Source organism: Gobio gobio, assembly GCF_949357685.1.
Source record: "Gobio gobio genome assembly, chromosome: 25".
Classification (NCBI taxonomy): Eukaryota; Metazoa; Chordata; class Actinopteri; order Cypriniformes; family Gobionidae; genus Gobio; species Gobio gobio.
This window is the reverse complement of record NC_137121.1, coordinates 2,901,884-2,921,570: the sequence shown is the minus strand read 5'-3', so window position 1 is coordinate 2,921,570 and position 19,687 is coordinate 2,901,884. Positions and strand designations below refer to the sequence as shown.

General features: G+C 41.3%; 1 protein-coding gene across 1 annotated transcript in view; it reads right to left on the bottom strand.

Annotated features, from left to right (window-relative positions):
* rfx7b (regulatory factor X7b) overlaps window positions 1–19,687 on the bottom strand; it is a 50,558-nt gene that overhangs the window by 25,883 nt on the left and 4,988 nt on the right. Inside the window, exon 2 of the mRNA XM_079809190.1 lies at window positions 13,267–13,300. Coding sequence (XP_079665316.1) covers window positions 13,267–13,300 — 34 coding nt within the window. The remainder of the gene's footprint in view (window positions 1–13,266; window positions 13,301–19,687) is intronic.

Genomic DNA, 19,687 nt, shown 5'->3' with positions numbered 1-19,687 from the left:
AACCAGGAAATTAATCTCTAAATTCAGATAGGAAACAGTCAGATTGATCCCTAAATTCTGATTGGAAACAGTCAGATTGATCCCTAAATTCTGACTGGAAACAGTCAGATTGATCCCTATATTCTGATTGGAAACAGTCAGATTGATCCCTATATTCTGATTGGAAACAGTCAGATTGATCCCTATATTCTGATTGGAAACAGTCAGATTGATCCCTATATTCTGATTGGAAACAGTCAGATTGATCCCTATATTCTGATTGGAAACAGTCAGATTGATCCCTATATTCTGATTGGAAACAGTCAGATTGATCCCTAAATTCTGATTGGAAACAGTCAGATTGATCCCTATATTCTGATTGGAAACAGTCAGATTGATCCCTAAATTCTGATTGGAAACAGTCAGATTGATCCCTATATTCTGATTGGAAACAGTCAGATTGATCCCTAAATTCTGATTGGAAACAGTCAGATTGATCCCTATATTCTGATTGGAAACAGTCAGATTGATCCCTATATTCTGATTGGAAACAGTCAGATTGATCCCTATATTCTGATTGGAAACAGTCAGATTGATCCCTATATTCTGATTGGAAACAGTCAGATTGATCCCTATATTCTGATTGGAAACAGTCAGATTGATCCCTATATTCTGATTGGAAACAGTCAGATTCATCCCTAAATTCTGATTGGAAACAGTCAGATTGATCCCTAAATTCTGATTGGAAACAGTCAGATTGATCCCTATATTCTGATTGGAAACAGTCAGATTGATCCCTAAATTCTGATTGGAAACAGTCAGATTGATCCCTATATTCTGATTGGAAACAGTCAGATTGATCCCTATATTCTGATTGGAAACAGTCAGATTGATCCCTATATTCTGATTGGAAACAGTCAGATTGATCCATATATTCTGATTGGAAACAGTCAGATTGATCCCTAAATTCTGATTGGAAACAGTCAGATTGATCCCTAAATTCTGATTGGAAACAGTCAGATTGATCCCTATATTCTGATTGGAAACAGTCAGATTGATCCCTAAATTCTGATTGGAAACAGTCAGATTGATCCCTATATTCTGATTGGAAACAGTCAGATTGATCCATATATTCTGATTGGAAACAGTCAGATTGATCCCTATATTCTGATTGGAAACAGTCAGATTGATCCATATATTCTGATTGGAAACAGTCAGATTGATCCATATATTCTGATTGGAAACAGTCAGATTGATCCCTATATTCTGATTGGAAACAGTCAGATTGAGCCCTAAATTCTGATTGGAAACAGTCAGATTGATCCCTATATTCTGATTGGAAACAGTCAGATTGATCCATATATTCTGATTGGAAACAGTCAGATTGATCCCTATATTCTGATTGGAAACAGTCAGATTGATCCCTAAATTCTGATTGGAAACAGTCAGATTGATCCCTATATTCTGATTGGAAACAGTCAGATTGATCCCTATATTCTGATTGGAAACAGTCAGATTGATCCCTATATTCTGATTGGAAACAGTCAGATTGATCCCTATATTCTGATTGGAAACAGTCAGATTGATCCCTATATTCTGATTGGAAACAGTCAGATTGATCCCTATATTCTGATTGGAAACAGTCAGATTGATCCCTAAATTCTGATTGGAAACAGTCAGATTGATCCCTAAATTCTGATTGGAAACAGTCAGATTGATCCCTATATTCTGATTGGAAACAGTCAGATTGATCCCTATATTCTGATTGGAAACAGTCAGATTGATCCCTAAATTCTGATTGGAAACAGTCAGATTGATCCATATATTCTGATTGGAAACAGTCAGATTGATCCCTATATTCTGATTGGAAACAGTCAGATTGATCCATATATTCTGATTGGAAACAGTCAGATTGATCCCTATATTCTGATTGGAAACAGTCAGATTGATCCCTATATTCTGATTGGAAACAGTCAGATTGATCCCTATATTCTGATTGGAAACAGTCAGATTGATCCATATATTCTGATTGGAAACAGTCAGATTGATCCCTAAATTCTGATTGGAAACAGTCAGATTGATCCCTATATTCTGATTGGAAACAGTCAGATTGATCCCTATATTCTGATTGGAAACAGTCAGATTGATCCATATATTCTGATTGGAAACAGTCAGATTGATCCATATATTCTGATTGGAAACAGTCAGATTGATCCCTATATTCTGATTGGAAACAGTCAGATTGATCCATATATTCTGATTGGAAACAGTCAGATTGATCCCTATATTCTGATTGGAAACAGTCAGATTGATCCCTATATTCTGATTGGAAACAGTCAGATTGATCCCTATATTCTGATTGGAAACAGTCAGATTGATCCCTATATTCTGATTGGAAACAGTCAGATTGATTCCTATATTCTGATTGGAAACAGTCAGATTGATCCCTATATTCTGATTTGAAACAGTCAGATTGATCCCTATATTCTGATTGGAAATAGTCAGATTGATCCCTAAATTCTGATTGGAAACAGTCAGATTGATCCCTATATTCTGATTGGAAACAGTCAGATTGATCCCCAAATTATGACTGGAAACCGACAGATTCATCCCTAAATTCTGATTGGATAAGCCTAGTTTGTAACATACAGATAAACACAAACCTGTTACAAATTGTATAATAATGCACCACATTTCAACACACTTCAACAAACACATCGACACAATAAGTCACACTAATTAAGTATATTACCTGCTGAAAGAATCATTCATATTGATTATTAAACTGATTCAACTATTAATTGAACATTTGTGTCTTTTATCATATTGCTGAAAGACATTTTATCAAATCAATAGGCCACTTTGCATCCTGTTGTCCCTAACAAACACCCCTTAACTGTGGTAAAACCATAGTAAGAAGTAGCTTATTACTTTACTGTACTGTTTATTTGTACATTTGCACACTGTTGAAAAGCTGTGAATGGACTGTATAGATAGACCATATGTCGATAAACATTCTATTCAATTCTATTCCATTCCATTTTAAATTTTGGCATATAACTTAAATGTGTGCTAACCTAAAAAAGATCAACTCAAACCTTGCTTGAGCCAAACTTTGCTTGCTTTAAATGTAGAGTAACTGCACCTAAAGGCTGTTGTACATGAAGGTAAATGATTCCTGTGAGTCTGAACTCTGTTTTCATAATCCTGGCAATGGCCTCCATGACTACAACTGTTTGTTACTGGAGTCATGACACACATTTATAGATATATATATATATACAACAAAGCAATAAATTACTTAAAATAGAAAAGCCTGCAAGGACTGACTTTTGACTTTTATTTTTGTCAGCTTTGCCTTGAACATTATTGGTTGAATGTGTTGGATATTTCTGTCTAGTTTGCCTAACTTTACTGGAATTACATAAAAAAACTGTTCTCAGCTAAAAAAAAAACCATACAAAGTCTACTTTAACAACAAACAAATGTGGAGTAAAAAAACTGTTAATCAGCAAAAAACAGCCCAAAACGTGTGCAATGAACGACTTGGTACTTGAGTTGTAAAGCATTATGTTAATCATTTGACGCATTGACAAGAAGCTCGTTTACATCAATTCTGCTCAAAAACAGAGAATTTACATTGATAAAGTACCATTGTATAGTTTATAGTAACAACATAAACATTTATATGATTACCATACACATTAGGGCTGAGTATTGACACAAATTTCACAATTCGATTTCGATTTTCAATTCGATTCGATTCAATTCAATATAGATTACTTTAGATACATATCAGGTATAATACATGGCCAATTTTCACAAGGAAAACATTTCTTTCGCAAAACAAATTTTCAACTAATGTTGTAAACTATGGGAGTCAGTTGTACTACATTAGCCTACTAATATTGAAGGTACAAAATTAACTGATTTGTATACAAACACTTAAATTACACTAAATTATGTTTAAAAAAATAATAATAAAGTTATAATTGTAACTTCACAATTACATAATCATATTTCTACTCCCAATTAGTTTTTTGAAATATAAACATTTGGCTGTCATAAAAACTTGCCAGATTTATTCATAGGCTACATACATGCATTAAATATTGAAGAACATTAAAAATGACAATCAAGATGTAATGTGGTGCATATAATTATCAAAATGCTCCTCTCTAGAGTTATTTTTTCTAGCTGACTAACGAGTTTATGGACACTGGATATGGTTTTTCTGAGGTAAATGTGACGTTACATGACATTGTTTACAAGTTACTGTCCTTAACTTAATTGACGTTTCAAAACATATTTAACACATATTTGTCAACATATGGAAAAAAGGACAATAATTACAACATGTTGTTATACTGACAAAAACAAAACAAAGAATGGCATATATATATATATAAAAATTTAGAGTAATTTCAGCCAGTACGTCCAAAATTATGCATGCCTATAGGCCTATATATATATATATATAAAAAACATTACTAAAAACATATTAAAGTGTTTGCTTTCCTGCAAGTAATGAATAGCGCTAATAATCTCAAAATGAACACATGTATGAATCAGATGCTGATACCAGTAATAGATAGCTGGGTGGCAAATGCCCAATATAATGCTGACATTTATAAAACTTGTATATTTATTATTTAAAGGGACTGTGACATGGATTTTAATGTTCCTTGATGTTCACTTATAATGTTAATAAAGTTTTAACTTAAAAGCCAAACATATGCAGAAAAACAATTGCTTTCAACCTTCATTCTGAGTCTGAAACAATCGAAACTGTCTGAAACAAAGGCGCGGCTCCTTTAAGGCTTGTCAGTAAACAAACACTGTTATGATTGGCTATAGTCACATGGGAAACAGTATCAACAGCCACTCGCTACTGAAAACATTCTCCACTTAAAACTAGGGTTGGGTACCGAAATCCGGTTCCAATATGGCACCGGTACTTATATAACCGGTATGTACCGGACCGAATCAGAACGCAGATTTCGGTTCCTCATTTCGGTGCCAAAATTCAAACGTGCTTTCGCGCTTTGGCTGAGCCAGAGACAGACGCTCAGCGCTCGTCACATCACAACTCATGACAACTATTCAGTGTTTTCAACGACATCATGTTTATTTCAGGTTTCAGACATTTAAATGTTCATAAGTAGGCTACTAGCAAAAAACACACACTGATGTCTATGAAAGCGGCAATGACAATCCTTTCAGACGATTATAATTTGACTAACGTTACGTGTTTTATTCACATCAGATAAATGCACATTATATAGTAACTATATCGTTTACTCTATTCTTCTTCCAGTTCACTGGTCACTTACTTTCATGTATTTTGTAAGACGAGAATGAACTCAAGTGTTGTAAATCCGACAGATCCGATTCTGAGGCGCAAACTAACATGGCGCCGCCCATTGCGCTTTATAGATCAACTAACACACATTCACTCACACATTTGAACATCAGATAGTTCGTGACACAGTTAAGAAGTTTGTGAATATTTTGAATAAAAAGAAAAAACGAAATAAACCCGATACAGCTGAGCTGTCAGCGCTATTGCGGCTGCTGTGTGTCATGTGAGAAACATGACACGTCGCCATGGAAACATTAAGGCGATGTGTTCTAAAATATTTAGCCAGAGAATATGATCATATTTCAAAATAAAGCTGAAGCTCGAAGCTGGTTTGTAGCAGAGCAAGAATACAGACGACTGCTGTTATTACTGTAACTGTTTAGAGTTATATTAGGCTTGTTGTAGTTGGGTGGCTTAGGTTTTACTGTGAATTTGTAAATAGGTCAATTATAATTTGTAAATAAGTAAATTGTGTTTTGTATTTATTTATATTCATACATTTAAGTATACATTAAACTTTTAATAAATGGTTCAATTTAAATAATAAATAAATAAATAAAAAGCCATTTAATGTCATCCACCTCGTTTGGTGGCCTTTAAAAAAAAAAAAAAGTATCGGTTCAGGCACCGTTTAGGCACCGGAACCGTTTTAAAAGTATCGGTTTGGCACCGGAATCGAAAAAAACCCAAACGATACCCAACCCTACTTAAAACCCACATATTCAGTCAAAGCATTATAAAATCATTAGCTTATGGTCGTGGCCTCATCTTTAAACTAATGTTTCCTTGCGAACTCTCCATTTCACGGCGTCGTTTTCAAAACAAAATGCTCCGAACGAACATATTCAAATAAACCATCCACTTGTTTCTGACGCTGGGATCCTTCCTACAGAACTGTTTAAACTGGACGATCAAAGCGAACGATCTTTCACTCATTTGTCGGCAGAAACTGAACGCACATCTGCATCAGTGTAGACAGCATCAGTCATTATAATGGCCTCTAGGGGTGGTAATCTTAAGGCACTTAACGATTCTCAAAACGATTCTTGACATACTTTTTTGGTAATTAATTATCCTGCTGCGCAAATACATCAACTTTACATTTTAACCAAAATTGGAGTTACTATGCTTTTTGTTTATAGTTATAATATCTGTTTAACAGTATTTCCATATTAAACATCATTATTAAGATTTCTTTCAATACTTTTATTCTATTAACATAGTTATATTCAGGATTAACAAGCTCTGAATGAAACATAGTAAGCCATACAATTGCAAAGAACAACCATTAAGAATAAACAGCTCTCAATTTACAACTAAGTGTGACTATTTTTCAGTTTCTTTAGAACATTTTAACAAAAAATGTCTTTAAACTAATTTTTCCCCCCCTTTCAAGTCAAGTCAAATTTTATTTATATAGCACATTTAAAAGCAACAGTTACGCCAGGTAAGGAGGTCGTAGTTTGTCCATTTTAACTTCAAATTCACCCTTCGCCGCGAGTTTGATTGACAGGCGATCTGACCAATCACATCGCAGAATCTGCCGGTTTGTGCGACAAAGCAGTCAGGAGAGTTAGAAGATTAACATCGGTGGACTTGAACTTAAAAAACGGTGTTTAAGTCTTTCTGCGGTTGAAACAACATTTCTTTCATTCATGTTAATTGAACTAGAAGGAAGAGATAATGGGTTCACGAGCAGCTTTAACTGAGGCGCTACAGCGATCACCACACATTAAAGAGACACAAAACGCTATTTGTGGTAAACATTTCTTTAAAAAAAGACAACATTTTAAAGTTGAGACTTTGTTTCATATCAAAAGTAACTTGTTCTCTCCTGTGTGTCGGCGTGTTGTCAGTGTCCTCTTTGCTCCGCGATGTGTTTTCTCTACGTGAGAACGTGTGTGTGTGTGTGTGTGAGAACGCCATGGTGTGTCGGCAGAGGTGGGTAGAGTAGCCAAAATCTGTACTCAAGTAAAAGTACAAGTACTTACTGAAATATTTACTCAAGTAAAAGTAAAAGTAACAATCGTAATATTTACTTGAGTAAGAGTAAAAAAGTATTCGATGAGAAAACTACTCAAGTAGTTAGTTACTAGTTACTTTCGATCTGATTGATAAGCGAAAACCCTGAATTTCAGGCTACTTGGAGAGCTTTCACACACCTCTCTGTAACACTTTACAATAAGGTTGTATTAGTTAACATTAGTTAATGTATTAGTTAACATGAACTAACCATGAACAACACCTCTGTTCAGAATTAGTTAATCTTTGTCAACGTTAGTTCATAAAAATCCAGCTGTTCATGGTTTATTCATGTTAGTTCACAGTGCATTGACTAATGTTAACAATATTTTAATAATGCATTAGTAAATGTTTAAATTAACATAAAGATAAATAAGTGCAGTTCATTATTAGTTCATGTTAACTAATGTAAGCTAATGAACCATATATATATATATATATATATATATATATATATATATATATATATATATATATATATATATATATATATATATATATATATATATATATATATATATATAAAACACACACACATACATAATACATACATATATATACATATATATACACACATATATATACATATACATTTATATACACACATACATATATATATATAGGCTATATATATATATATATATATATATATATATATATATATACACATATATATATATACATATACACACATATATATATATATATATGTGTGTGTGTGTGTGTGTGTGTGTGTGTGTGTGTGTGATTAATGGATAAACAGTGTAAATTAATGGTGTGCTGGGCTAACTAGAGCTCTTCTTAAAACATACTTTGTTCTTATATTTTTATAAGTATATAGGCTATTCTTTAGGTAGGAATAAAATACAATACCGTTTTTATTTGTATGTATTTTCTACACTTCAGACAGGTGTCTGTCCGGATTTGTGTATAAATGCAAGACGTCACATTAGGCTATTCAATTTGTTTCGTTTTGTGAAGAAAAGGATATGTAAATGTGAAGATGTGAACGTTTGTTCGTGGACGTGTGTTGTTTGGAGGATTCAAACGATTCATTGCTTGCACAAGAGCGCATATGAGGAAAACACTCGGACAGTGTGTGAAATAGTATTATAATAAGGGGAAATTTCCCATAGTTACCAAATGACCGTTAATAGTGTTCAAATATAGGCATCATTGTGACACTTACCGCTCTTTTCAGGGTGGAATTATTGTATGCTGAGAGATGTCAGTTCGTTTTGGTGCACACAACATGCATCGCATTATGAAACTATTCTTTTTGACATCTTGGAGTGAAAACATAGACTGAACTTGAGGCCACGGGCAATCTGCCTCCCGTAGCTCACACACATCTTCCGACTAAACGCGCGCTAATTATAAGCGGGTGATGCGTAGCAACCTCTCGCGAAGCAGCCTCTCCAAAGTTTCGCGAGACTTGCGAAAGTCATATTCACTTATTTTAATATATATAATATAATTATTACCATTTGACAGTAACGGAGGAACGCCACCGAATGTAACTAAGTAAAAGTACAGTTTTTTCACAAGAAATTTACTTGAGTAAGAGTAAAAGTACCCATCTTTAAATCTACTCTAAAAGTACAAGTTACCCAAAAAATTTACTCAAGTAAATGTAACGAAGTAAATGTAATTCGTTACTACCCACCTCTGTGTGTCGGACATAGCAACAGTAACTAAAGGGGCGGGGCTTTGTGAACGGTCAACTCCCCAGCATACGAACGTTTGTCTATCAACAGGTTTTTCTGTTTACCGCGCGTTTTGAAGTGGCCGTTTGAATTGAACACAGAATCGATTCTGAATCGCTAGATAACGAATCGCGATGCATCGACCTTTTCTCCCACCCCTAATGGATTCTATTTGCTTTTGAAGCAACGCTCACATTCAGTGTGGACAAATGTCAGCCGGTAAGCACCTGAACGCCAGTGGCCGATGATGTAGAACTATTCGTGCATATGCAAATGTGTTTACCTGTGTGACATCCAGAGATGTATAAAGTACTAGAGACACATACTTGAGTAAAAGTACAAGTTCCTTATCAAAAAAGTGACTTGAGTAGAAGTTGAAGTGCTCTTTAAGCACCACACTTAAGTAGAAGTACTAAAGTATTCAACATTTTTTGTACTTAAGTATTGCAAGTAGTTTATTTTGAAATGTACTACTCAAGTACTGAAAGTAAAAGTACAAGTATTGTGTTATGTAGTTATTAAAGAAAGTAGTCAAAAGTTTGAACATCATACTGTTTTTATTATTTCAAATGATTAAGCTAAAGGACAATCACAATGTTGGTAGGTAATTTTTCTACATATTGTCATATAAATAACCTGAAAATACTGTAGTTCATTAAGATTAAATCTTACTATAACCACTCTTACTAAAAAAAATGGGGTAAGCACACTTATATTCTCATTTCAAGAGGTGTTCTGAGTAAAATAATTTGTTTCTAACACTTTACAATATGGTTTGATTTGTTAACATTACATTAGTTAATGTATTAGACTAATAACTAACATGAACTAACCATGATCAATACATTTGTTACTGTATTTATTAATCTTTGTTAATCTTAGTTAATAAAAATACAGCTGTTCATTGTTTGTATATGTTACATCACAGTGCACATTAACTATGTAAATAAATAGAGAGCAATTTGAGCGCAAGACGCTCGTGTTGTTTTAAAGACAGTGAATGCGCGCTCGCGGGGCTCTCCCGCTCGCGGGGCTCTCTCGCGCTGTCTCTCTCTCGCGCGCTCTCTCTCTCTCTCTTGCACTCTCGCGCGCGCTCTCTCTCTCTCTCTCTTTCATGCGCGGTAAAGTGAGTTTGGAATGGAATGATTCGTAACATTTTTATAATTGTAACGAGTAACGATGCTGCACATAAAAAAAATATCGGAGTAAAAGTATTAAACTCATCGAAAATATGTACTGAAGTAAAAGTGGAAGTAGGAGAAAAAAATAATACTCTAGTAAAGTACAGATACTGCCTTTTAGTACTAAAGTACAGTAGTGAAGTAGTTCTACTTCGTTACTATACATCTCTGGTGACATCACAGATCCCACAATATCAAAACGAGCTGTTTTTGGAGTGTGATTAAATAAATGCTTTGTTTATAATGAGGACGTTGTTTTAAGCTCTGAAACTCGCAGGATGTTTCAATGGTAGACCTTTTATATGTCACAAGATCAAGGCACATTTCATTTCTCATGCCATCACGTCTTTAACTAGGGCCATGTAATTTCCTCGTTCACGGAATCGCAGAATTGGCATATTAACGCGGGATTTGACATATTTGGAATGAAATGCGGTTTTGTGTGGGAGAAGAACGAATGTCTGTGGAAAATGCAGATCTGGGCGACACAACCCCTCCCTTCAAAACACTGAGAGTATGATTTCTGTCATTAACGTTCATCACAGAACAACGGGAACAGAGAAAATTGCTTTAATGATGATTAATCTAGATTTCATTTATTATTTATGCAGTTAAGAAACGTGTTGATAACTTTATTCAATTTCTGTGTAGGCTATGTCTAACAGGGAAGGCCACGGGTAAATATAACATTTATTATAATGGGTTTATGCAAAGAATGTTTTAAATTAAATTAAAAGTTGTTTTTTTAAAGCCTAATAAATGTTGAAATTGGTATCTTTCAGTTTTACTGTAATGTAACGTCATCAATGTTTCATATAGACATTAATATCAGTGATACTGGCCTTCATTCATAAAAAGACGGCATCGCTACACATATTTAAAATATACTGTCTTTAAATTGTTTCTTCATTAATTTGGAGAGTAGCTGAATTACAATATCAAAACATTAAAAACGCCAACATTTTTTAATTGCAATTAATCATGATTAATTACAGAAAAAATGCGATTAATTCATTTTTTTTTTATAAATTCACAGCACTAATATTGTGTTGTGACTTGAAGTATTTAGAGAGCAGTGTTTGTCCTGAAAAGTACCGAGTAAATGTGATGTTTGTTACCTTAATAAATGTAAGGTCATTCCTATTTTATGTTTTACGTTCTATTAAATTAACATTAAAAGCACTCTTTTTATGACTAAAATAACAGTTAAGGGTAAAAAAACTGAATTCCCAAAATTTAAAACGGAAAAAAAGGAATTAGCAAAAATTAAAACTGAATTTGGGAAAAAATAAAACGGCTTTTATAGGGCCCTCTTTAACTACATCAGCATGGCAAACTAGTAGAAATTAACCCTTGGAATGCATAAAAAAAGCTGTATACGTTCCCATTGCATTCCCGGGTCTGTGTGGACCCAGTGGAACATAAGCATATAAAACATAATTTAATATAAAAACATATCATATCTGATCAGTAACTTCTCATTAATGAGTGAATGTGATTTTTTAAAGTTTTGAATGTTGCCAATGACCTTTTCCAAATGCATTTCGATAAAGAAAATTATATACAAATACTTTCTTATAACTATATAAACTACAGCAAATCATAGAAGCTCTTTCAATATATTTGATTAAAAAAAAAATCAGGAAAAGTATTTTTAACCCTTAAAGACCGAGACAGTGGCTAAAGATAACTATCCTTCTAAAATGTTTAATAACTTTTAAACCGCTAATCAAATATGTATGCTGTAAAATGCGCCGTAAAGAGGAGAATCTCAGCTTTTCAGAAGGATAATTGATGACTATTGATTATTCATGCGTCATCAAAATCTGCAGCATTGATTCGTCAAGGAAACACATGTGGGTTGTTCCCCTGAGCCAAACAGAAAGGATTATTGATCATTAGTCCCACCCCCACCCTCATCAACCAATAAACATAGGGTTTGCTCTTTTGAACCACCAATCACATGTTTCTCACAACGTGAAAGTGGGTGTGTCTTTGCGTTCATGAAAATAAATGCAGACAAAAAAGACACACAAAAGTCAGTATATTTCTCTATTTGTATGTAGTTTGTGTTTTACACCGTGTCAGTGTTCTGTTATTATATAACAATCTTTCTATTTACTTTACTCCCTGAACTTTTTTGGACACATCTACATTGTCAGTAAATAAAATACACCTGTTTTCACTCAAAAACGCCTAGAATAATATTATAATAAAGGGCTATAACTTGCTGAGGGATTGTTACATGTGGACAAAATTTCATCTGGAAGTCTAAAACAACCAAGTCTAACTTTCTAAAGGAAAAAATCCAAACTTCGTGAAGTTCTGTTTGAGTTCACAGGAAAAACACCAAATTTTTTCTGGCGTTTTACTTACAATTCTATTAATTTAATCCATTCTCAGACTAAATATAAATGTACAATTGGGACTTCCAATGAGCTGGATGCCCTTACAAAAATAAACCATGGTTTTACTACAAATAAAACCAAAAAACATGGTTATTGTAGTAAAACCATGGTAACCGCAAATTAACCATGGTTTTGCTTCTCTAACCATAGTTTAACCATGGTATTTGTGGTAAAAGTGTAGTTATATAAATGATATTCAATTAGCCAAAAAACCATGGTTACTACATTTTTACTACAATAAACCATGGTTAATTTTCGTAAGGCTGGAAACATCATGTTCTCCTGTTTAAAATGAAAAAGTAAAAGAAACAAAGAAAAGTAGAGGCAAGTCAGACGCCCCAAAAATGTTCTAGTTCTTTAAGGGTTAAATGACATTATGTTTATAACACAATTTAATGCAATATTTATCCAATACACTTCCAAAACTGCCAATTACCTTCATAAACACTGGCAACCGGAATATATCAATATTCAATAATATGTTACATTTATAAATAATATTTAAAAATAAATTCTTCCACTAAAGAACACAGTATATTTACGCTTGTCAAGCAACACTGCAACTTGCTGTCAGTGACAGTACTAAATGTTCATAAGTAACGACTTACCAATATACTCTCCACTTTTGATTGTACAGATTTGCTGCAAAACAAGAAAAACGAGGATTATTAGTTGCGGATGTGCCTGTGTGAAAAAGTATAAACACAGTGAAAAGAACAAGACATGCAGTTGAATTCCTGATAACAGGCAGGGCATTTCTGGGAGGTGGCTGCACTTATTCAAGATAAACGAACTCCTAGAAAGAGCAGGGCTTTTCTTAACGACGGGGTCAAAGGTCATTTCTACTACACCTGCCAACAGGTTCTGGACAAAATAAGCTTTTCATGGACATCTCAGGTTAAGGGGAAAATAAAGTGGAAATCGTGGATGTCTGATTTCATTGCATGGGATCTCATCTTCATATATTCATATAATATATGATTCCATTGCATGTGGATTAGGGCTGGGCGATATGGCCAAAAAAGGATCTCGATAAATCGATAATCATCACGATAAATGTCAAATATTTCTTTCTTTCATATTTAAAGGCAGATTTTTGCTCCTAAGTGAAGGTTGTAGAAGCCAGACTGTTAATTGTGGTTCTCTTACGAGAGGTTCTCTCGTATTGCGTAAGTTCCTTACGCTACGGGAAAGTATTCTTTCTTCGAGATTTCTGAAAAACCCAAAATTATCCTTAATTTTGTAACATTGTCGACGCAGTGCGGCAGCCTGGCAGACCATAGCAGGCTATTCCAGCGTGCTATTGGCTGCTCTGCTGGCAACTGCAGCAGCCTATCGGTGAGCCCGCGTGACGTGGCGACCAATGAGGGCGCTTCGCGCCCACCTGGCTTCATTTGCCTACAGGTGGGGCGTGGCCACGTGTATATAAGCAGGGCTCACGGGCTGCATATTCGATTTTCTTTTCTTCAGCGAAGCCCTTCGCATCGCTGGATCTGGAACCCGCCGCCGTGACCGCGCAGACAAGCAAGCAGAGGACAGCGCCTGAGGAAGCCGGCAGCATCGCGCCACCTTCAGCCTTCCGTGCCTGCTCTGCTATCCGGCAGCCCCATATCCTTTTACGCTCAAAGTGTTGTCGCCGCTGCGTCACACTTTTCACAAAAAGAGCCGAGCGTTGATACAAATGTCTCGTTCCACCTGCGGCTCGTGTCACGCGCAGCTCAGCTCCGGGGACCGCCATGTGATCTGCGCTCTCTGCCTGGGCCGTGATCACGCCGCCGCCACACTCCACGCTGGCGGATGCCAAGAGTGCGAAGAACTGACGATGTCGACCCTGCGGGCTCGACTCGTCCTGTTCGAAGATGATATCCCTCCAGTCCCTGCCACGCCGCGCAAGAAGAAGCGCCGCTCGCAGCGGACTCCGGAGCTCGCAGAGAGAAGCTCGCCGGAACCTTTCCCGCCCGCTTCACTCTCGCCTTCCCCGCCCCCACCCCAGGCCGCCATTTCTGTTGCCGCCTCCGGGGATGAGGCGGATGCGGCCGCGGAACGCGCCGACAGCTGCTCCATCATGGCTTCCGACAGCGAGGACTGGTCTTCCGCGTCCTCTTCAGTCCGGGGCTCCGGACGCTCTCGAGCGGGTGAGGACGCCGAACTCTTGCGCCTTCTCACCCGGGCTGTCGAGCAGCTAGGCCTCGAATGGGCCCCGCCCAAGGTGGCAGCGCCGAACCGACTTGACGGATGCTTCCTAAACAGTCGCCGCCGTGCGCCCACCTCCAGGACTGCACCCTTTTTGCCGGAGCTTCACGAGGAGCTCGCAAAGTCCTGGAATGCGCCATTCTCCGCGAGGGTCTCGTCTCAGGCTTCTTCGACGCTCTCACAAGTTGACGGCGCGGCCGAGAAAGGCTACAACGCTATCCCTCCGGTGGAAGAGGCGGTCGCAGCGCACCTTTGCCCGCCTTCTGGTTGGCGCTCAAAGGCTGCCCTCCCGTCTAAGGCCTGCAGAGTGACGTCATCGCTGATCGGCCGCGCTTTCGCTGCCTCCGGTCAAGCCGCGTCCGCTCTGCACTCTATGGCCGTGCTGCAAATCCTCCAAGCTAATCTCCTCCGCGACATGGACGAGAAATGCTGTGACGCTGAGTTAATCACGGATTTGCGAAGCGCGACGGATCTCTCCCTTCGCGCCACCAAGACCGCAGCACAGGCCCTCGGACGCTCTATGGCCTCCCTCACGGTAGCTGAGCGCCACCTCTGGCTCACGCTCGCGGACATGCGAGAAACAGAGCGCGCGGCCTTCCTAAACGCCCCGCTCTCTCCGTCTGGGCTTTTCGGACCAGCGGTCAAGGGGATCGTCGACCGTTTCTCCGAAGTGCAGAAAACGACGCAGGCCATGAACCTTTTCCTGCCTCGACGCCCCGGCGCTAGCAATAGCTCCGCTGCTCGCCGTCCTCGTGACCAGCCAGCAACGAGCTCCGCGCAGCGCCCAGCGCGGCCCCCTTCGTCTCAGAGAAGACCGAGCGGCCGCCCCAGATCGCGCTCTTCCAGCCGTGGTAAGCCGCCTCCACCTCGGGGCCCCCGGCCTAGGATCACGCTGAAGCCCGAGCCTCCAAAGTCCTCCTAGCAAGAGGCGAGAAACGACGGTTAAGTCCCGCCGCGGCCGGACCACCGTCAAAACTCTTTTTCCTGTCAGCCCCCACCACTGTGGCTGCTGCAGATGGATTTCACGCAGCCAACGAGCCGGCAAAAATGCCTTCTCGCCTGTCAACAACCGCCGTTTTTACGGCGAACCAGAGAAATCACAAAAGTTGCATTATTTCTGGTCGCACGGCTCGCGCCGTATGTGTTTCAAATGCAGTAAATGTGCCCACTTTTCTGTGTTCACCCCTGCACACAAGCACTATAAACCCTGTGTCCCCCACTCACATAAAGCGGCCACCGGCCGCTCGAGTGCTAGAGTTAGGTCACGTGTCCGCTTGTTTGCGTCCACGACTAACCACCACACGCGCTGTCACACAGCCACTCTTAACCGGTCATGTTCCACGCGTAAGAGTTGTGCCCGCTCAAACGCGCTCACACATTTTCGCGAACATTATGCCTCAGGCGCCACGCGCCACGCCACACACCATTTATTTTCCGCCCAGGGTGGCCGGAGCGATGAGTGTAGGGCCGCACACAAGCCACTCCCCGCTCGAAGCGGCAGAGATGCAGTGTGTAGGGCGGCCAGCCATCGCGAGCGGCCCACAGCACATCGCGATCGTGAGCTGGCCCACAGCACAGAGAGCGCGCGCACTGCGCCCGCCCCTCCTATACGGGCCGTCAAACCCGCGAAGCGCGGCGTTTCGAGCCCGGAGGCCGTTCTATCCCGTGTGGCGCACGCGAGAGCGTGGGAAGCCATTCCAGGTGTATCAGAATGGGTGCTGAAAACAGTGAAGCACGGCTACACTCTGCAGTTCGCTCGCCGCCCTCCGCGCTTCTGTGCGCGTACAGAGACGAGAGTGAGCGAGGAAGTAGCACATCTACTTCGAGCAGAAATAGCCACGCTGCTGTGCAAAGGGGCTATAGAACCGGTTCCCCACTCTATGAGCGAGTCAGGCTTTTACAGCCGGTATTTTCTCGTGCCAAAAAGGGATGGGTCGCTCAGACCGATTCTGGATCTGAGGCGTCTGAACAAAGCTCTTATGAAAAGATCGTTCAAGATGCTCACGACCAAGCAGATCCTCGCGCATATTCGCCCGAGAGACTGGCTAATCTCCCTAGATTTGAAAGATGCATATTTTCAAATCAAGATAACGCCGCGTCACAGGCCATTCTTACGATTCGCCTTCGACGGCCAGGCTTATCAATACACCGTCCTTCCGTTCGGCCTGTCACTAGCACCCCGTACATTTACGAAGTGCATGGACGCGGCCCTCGCTCCTCTGAGAAATCGAGGGATGCGAGTATTGAACTATCTGGACGATTGGCTCATCCTGGCGCAGTCGGAGGCCGAGCTCCTCGCCCACAGGGCAATGCTGCTCAGCCATCTGGACAGCCTAGGGCTCACGGTCAATTGGACCAAGAGCTCATTAGTGCCCACGCAATCAACCTCATTTCTGGGTTTGAATCTGGACACTGTGGCAATGTCAGCCCGCCTGTCACCCCATCGCGCGCGCCAAGTTCGGCGCATGGCTGCGTATTTTCGGCCAGGCAAAATCGCACCTCTCAAGCTGTTTCAGAGGATGCTGGGACGTATGGCCTCAGCTGCAGCTGTGCTCCAGCTGGGCTTAATGCGCATGCGCCCGCTGCAATGCTGGTTAAACGCCCGAGTGCCTCACAGGGCCTGGGCGTCCGGTGGCTTCAGGATCAGAGTGACTCAGGGCTGCGTGTCAGCCCTAGAGCCCTGGTTAGTAGCCGACTGGTACCAGAGGGGAGTGACGATGGGAGCCATCTCACACCGCAAGGTCATCTCGACGGACGCCTCCACCACGGGTTGGGGCGCCGTTTTCGAGGGCAGATCAGCCTCGGGCCTTTGGTCGAGCGAGGAAAAACTCCTACACATAAACTGTTTGGAGATGATAGCGGTAGAGAACGCGCTCAAGCAGTTTCTCCCGCTTATACGAGGACACCATGTGTTAGTCCGGTCGGAGAACACCACAGTGGTGTCCTACGTGAACCGGCAGGGCGGTGTCAGGTCCAGAGGTCTGGGCAATCTGACAGAACGCCTGCTCGTGTGGGCACACAGCTCGCTGCGCTCGTTGAGAGCTGCGCACGTGCCGGGCCACCTCAATGTGGGCCCGGACAAGCTGTCCAGGGGCCTCATTCTCCCAGGAGAATGGTCCCTGCACCCCCCAGACAGTCCAGCTGGTATGGCGCCTGTTCGGCAGAGCGGAGCTCGACCTCTTTGCAACAAAAGAGAACGCCCGCTGCCCGACGTTTCTGTCCAAAAGCGAGGATGCGCTGTCCCAAACTTGGCCCAGCCTCCCGCTGTATGCTTTCCCGCCGATCTCCCTATTGCCCCAGGTCATAGCGAAAATCAGGGAAACGCGCCGTCCGGTGCTCCTTATAGCACCGCGCTGGGAGAACCAGATTTGGTACCCAGAGCTGGTGAAGCTGTCGCACTCACCCCCCTGGCCAGTTCCGCTGAGAGCAGACCTTCTCTCTCAAGCAGGAGGCTCAGTTTGGCATCCCCATCCAGAGCGATGGTCTCTGCATGTATGGGTGACCAACGGATACCCGTTGACCTGCCCGAAGGGGTTATGAACACGATTTCACACTCTAGAGCCCCCTCGACGAGGCGGTTATATAGTTCTAAGTGGTCGGTGTTCACTGAGTGGTGTGTTTCCAAGGGATTGGACCCACAGCAATGTGGGGTCCAGCGGGTGCTCTCCTTCCTCCAAGAGCTTTTGGAATTGGGCAGGTCCCCTTCCACGCTCAAAGTGTATGTGGCGGCTATAGCAGCGTTCGCTCAGACGACGCTAGGTAGCACGCTAGGAAGGAACGAGCTCATCGTCCGTTTCCTCAGAGGAGCCAGACGGATGAATCCCCCGCGGCCCCCGTCGGTTCCTATATGGGATCTGGCCTTGGTCCTAGAGGCCCTGAAGGCTCATCCCTTTGAACCGCTCGAGACTGTGGAACCAAGGTTCCTTTCGCTGAAAACCACGTTTCTGATAGCTCTGGCTTCAGTGAAACGCGTGGGGGATCTACACGCGCTCTCAGTGAGCCCGACGTGTATGGAGTTCGGTCCTAATGACTCTAAGGTCATTCTCAGACCGAGGCATGGTTATGTCCCCAAAGCGATCGGCACTCCCTTCAGGGCGCAGATTATCTCCCTCTCGGCTCTGCCAGCATCCGATGAGGGGGACGGTGGCAATTTCCTCTGCCCTGTCAGGGCATTGAGGGTTTATGTCACACGCTCCGCCGCCTTCAGGCGTTCTGAGCAGCTATTTGTTTCGTTTGGTGGGCGCACTAAAGGTCTCGCCTCCTCGAAACAGACCCTGTCCAGGTGGATAGTGGACGCGATTGCAACTGCATACGCTTCCAAACACCTGCAGTGCCCGCTAGGTGTCAGAGCACACTCCACCAGAGGCATGGCCTCTTCGTGGGCTTGGGCCAGAGGGATTTCCATCCACGATATCTGTATGGCGGCAGGCTGGGCCTCCCCGTCTACGTTCGTGAGATTTTACAATCTGGAAGTTCCTGCCTTACAGGCAAAAGTGTTATCAGTTCAATAGGGCCGTTGGTTCTGCCCAGTGATTCTGCGCAGACATAGCTCACATACTGGTAGTAAGTTCGGTACTAGGCTCATGTGAATTTGAAGGAGACCGGCGGTGCCGTTCCCTCATTTACGAGACGAGCTGTTGTGAGTTTGAAGGTGACCGGCGGTGCCGTTACCTCACTCATATAACAAGATATTGTGAATTTGAAGGCGACCGGCGTTGCCGCTCCCTCATTCATGAGACAAGGTGTGGTGAATTTGAAGGAGACCGGCAGGTGCCGTTCCCTCATTCATGGGACAGGGTGTTGTAACCACCCGTCGTAAACCACCCGTCAGTTCGA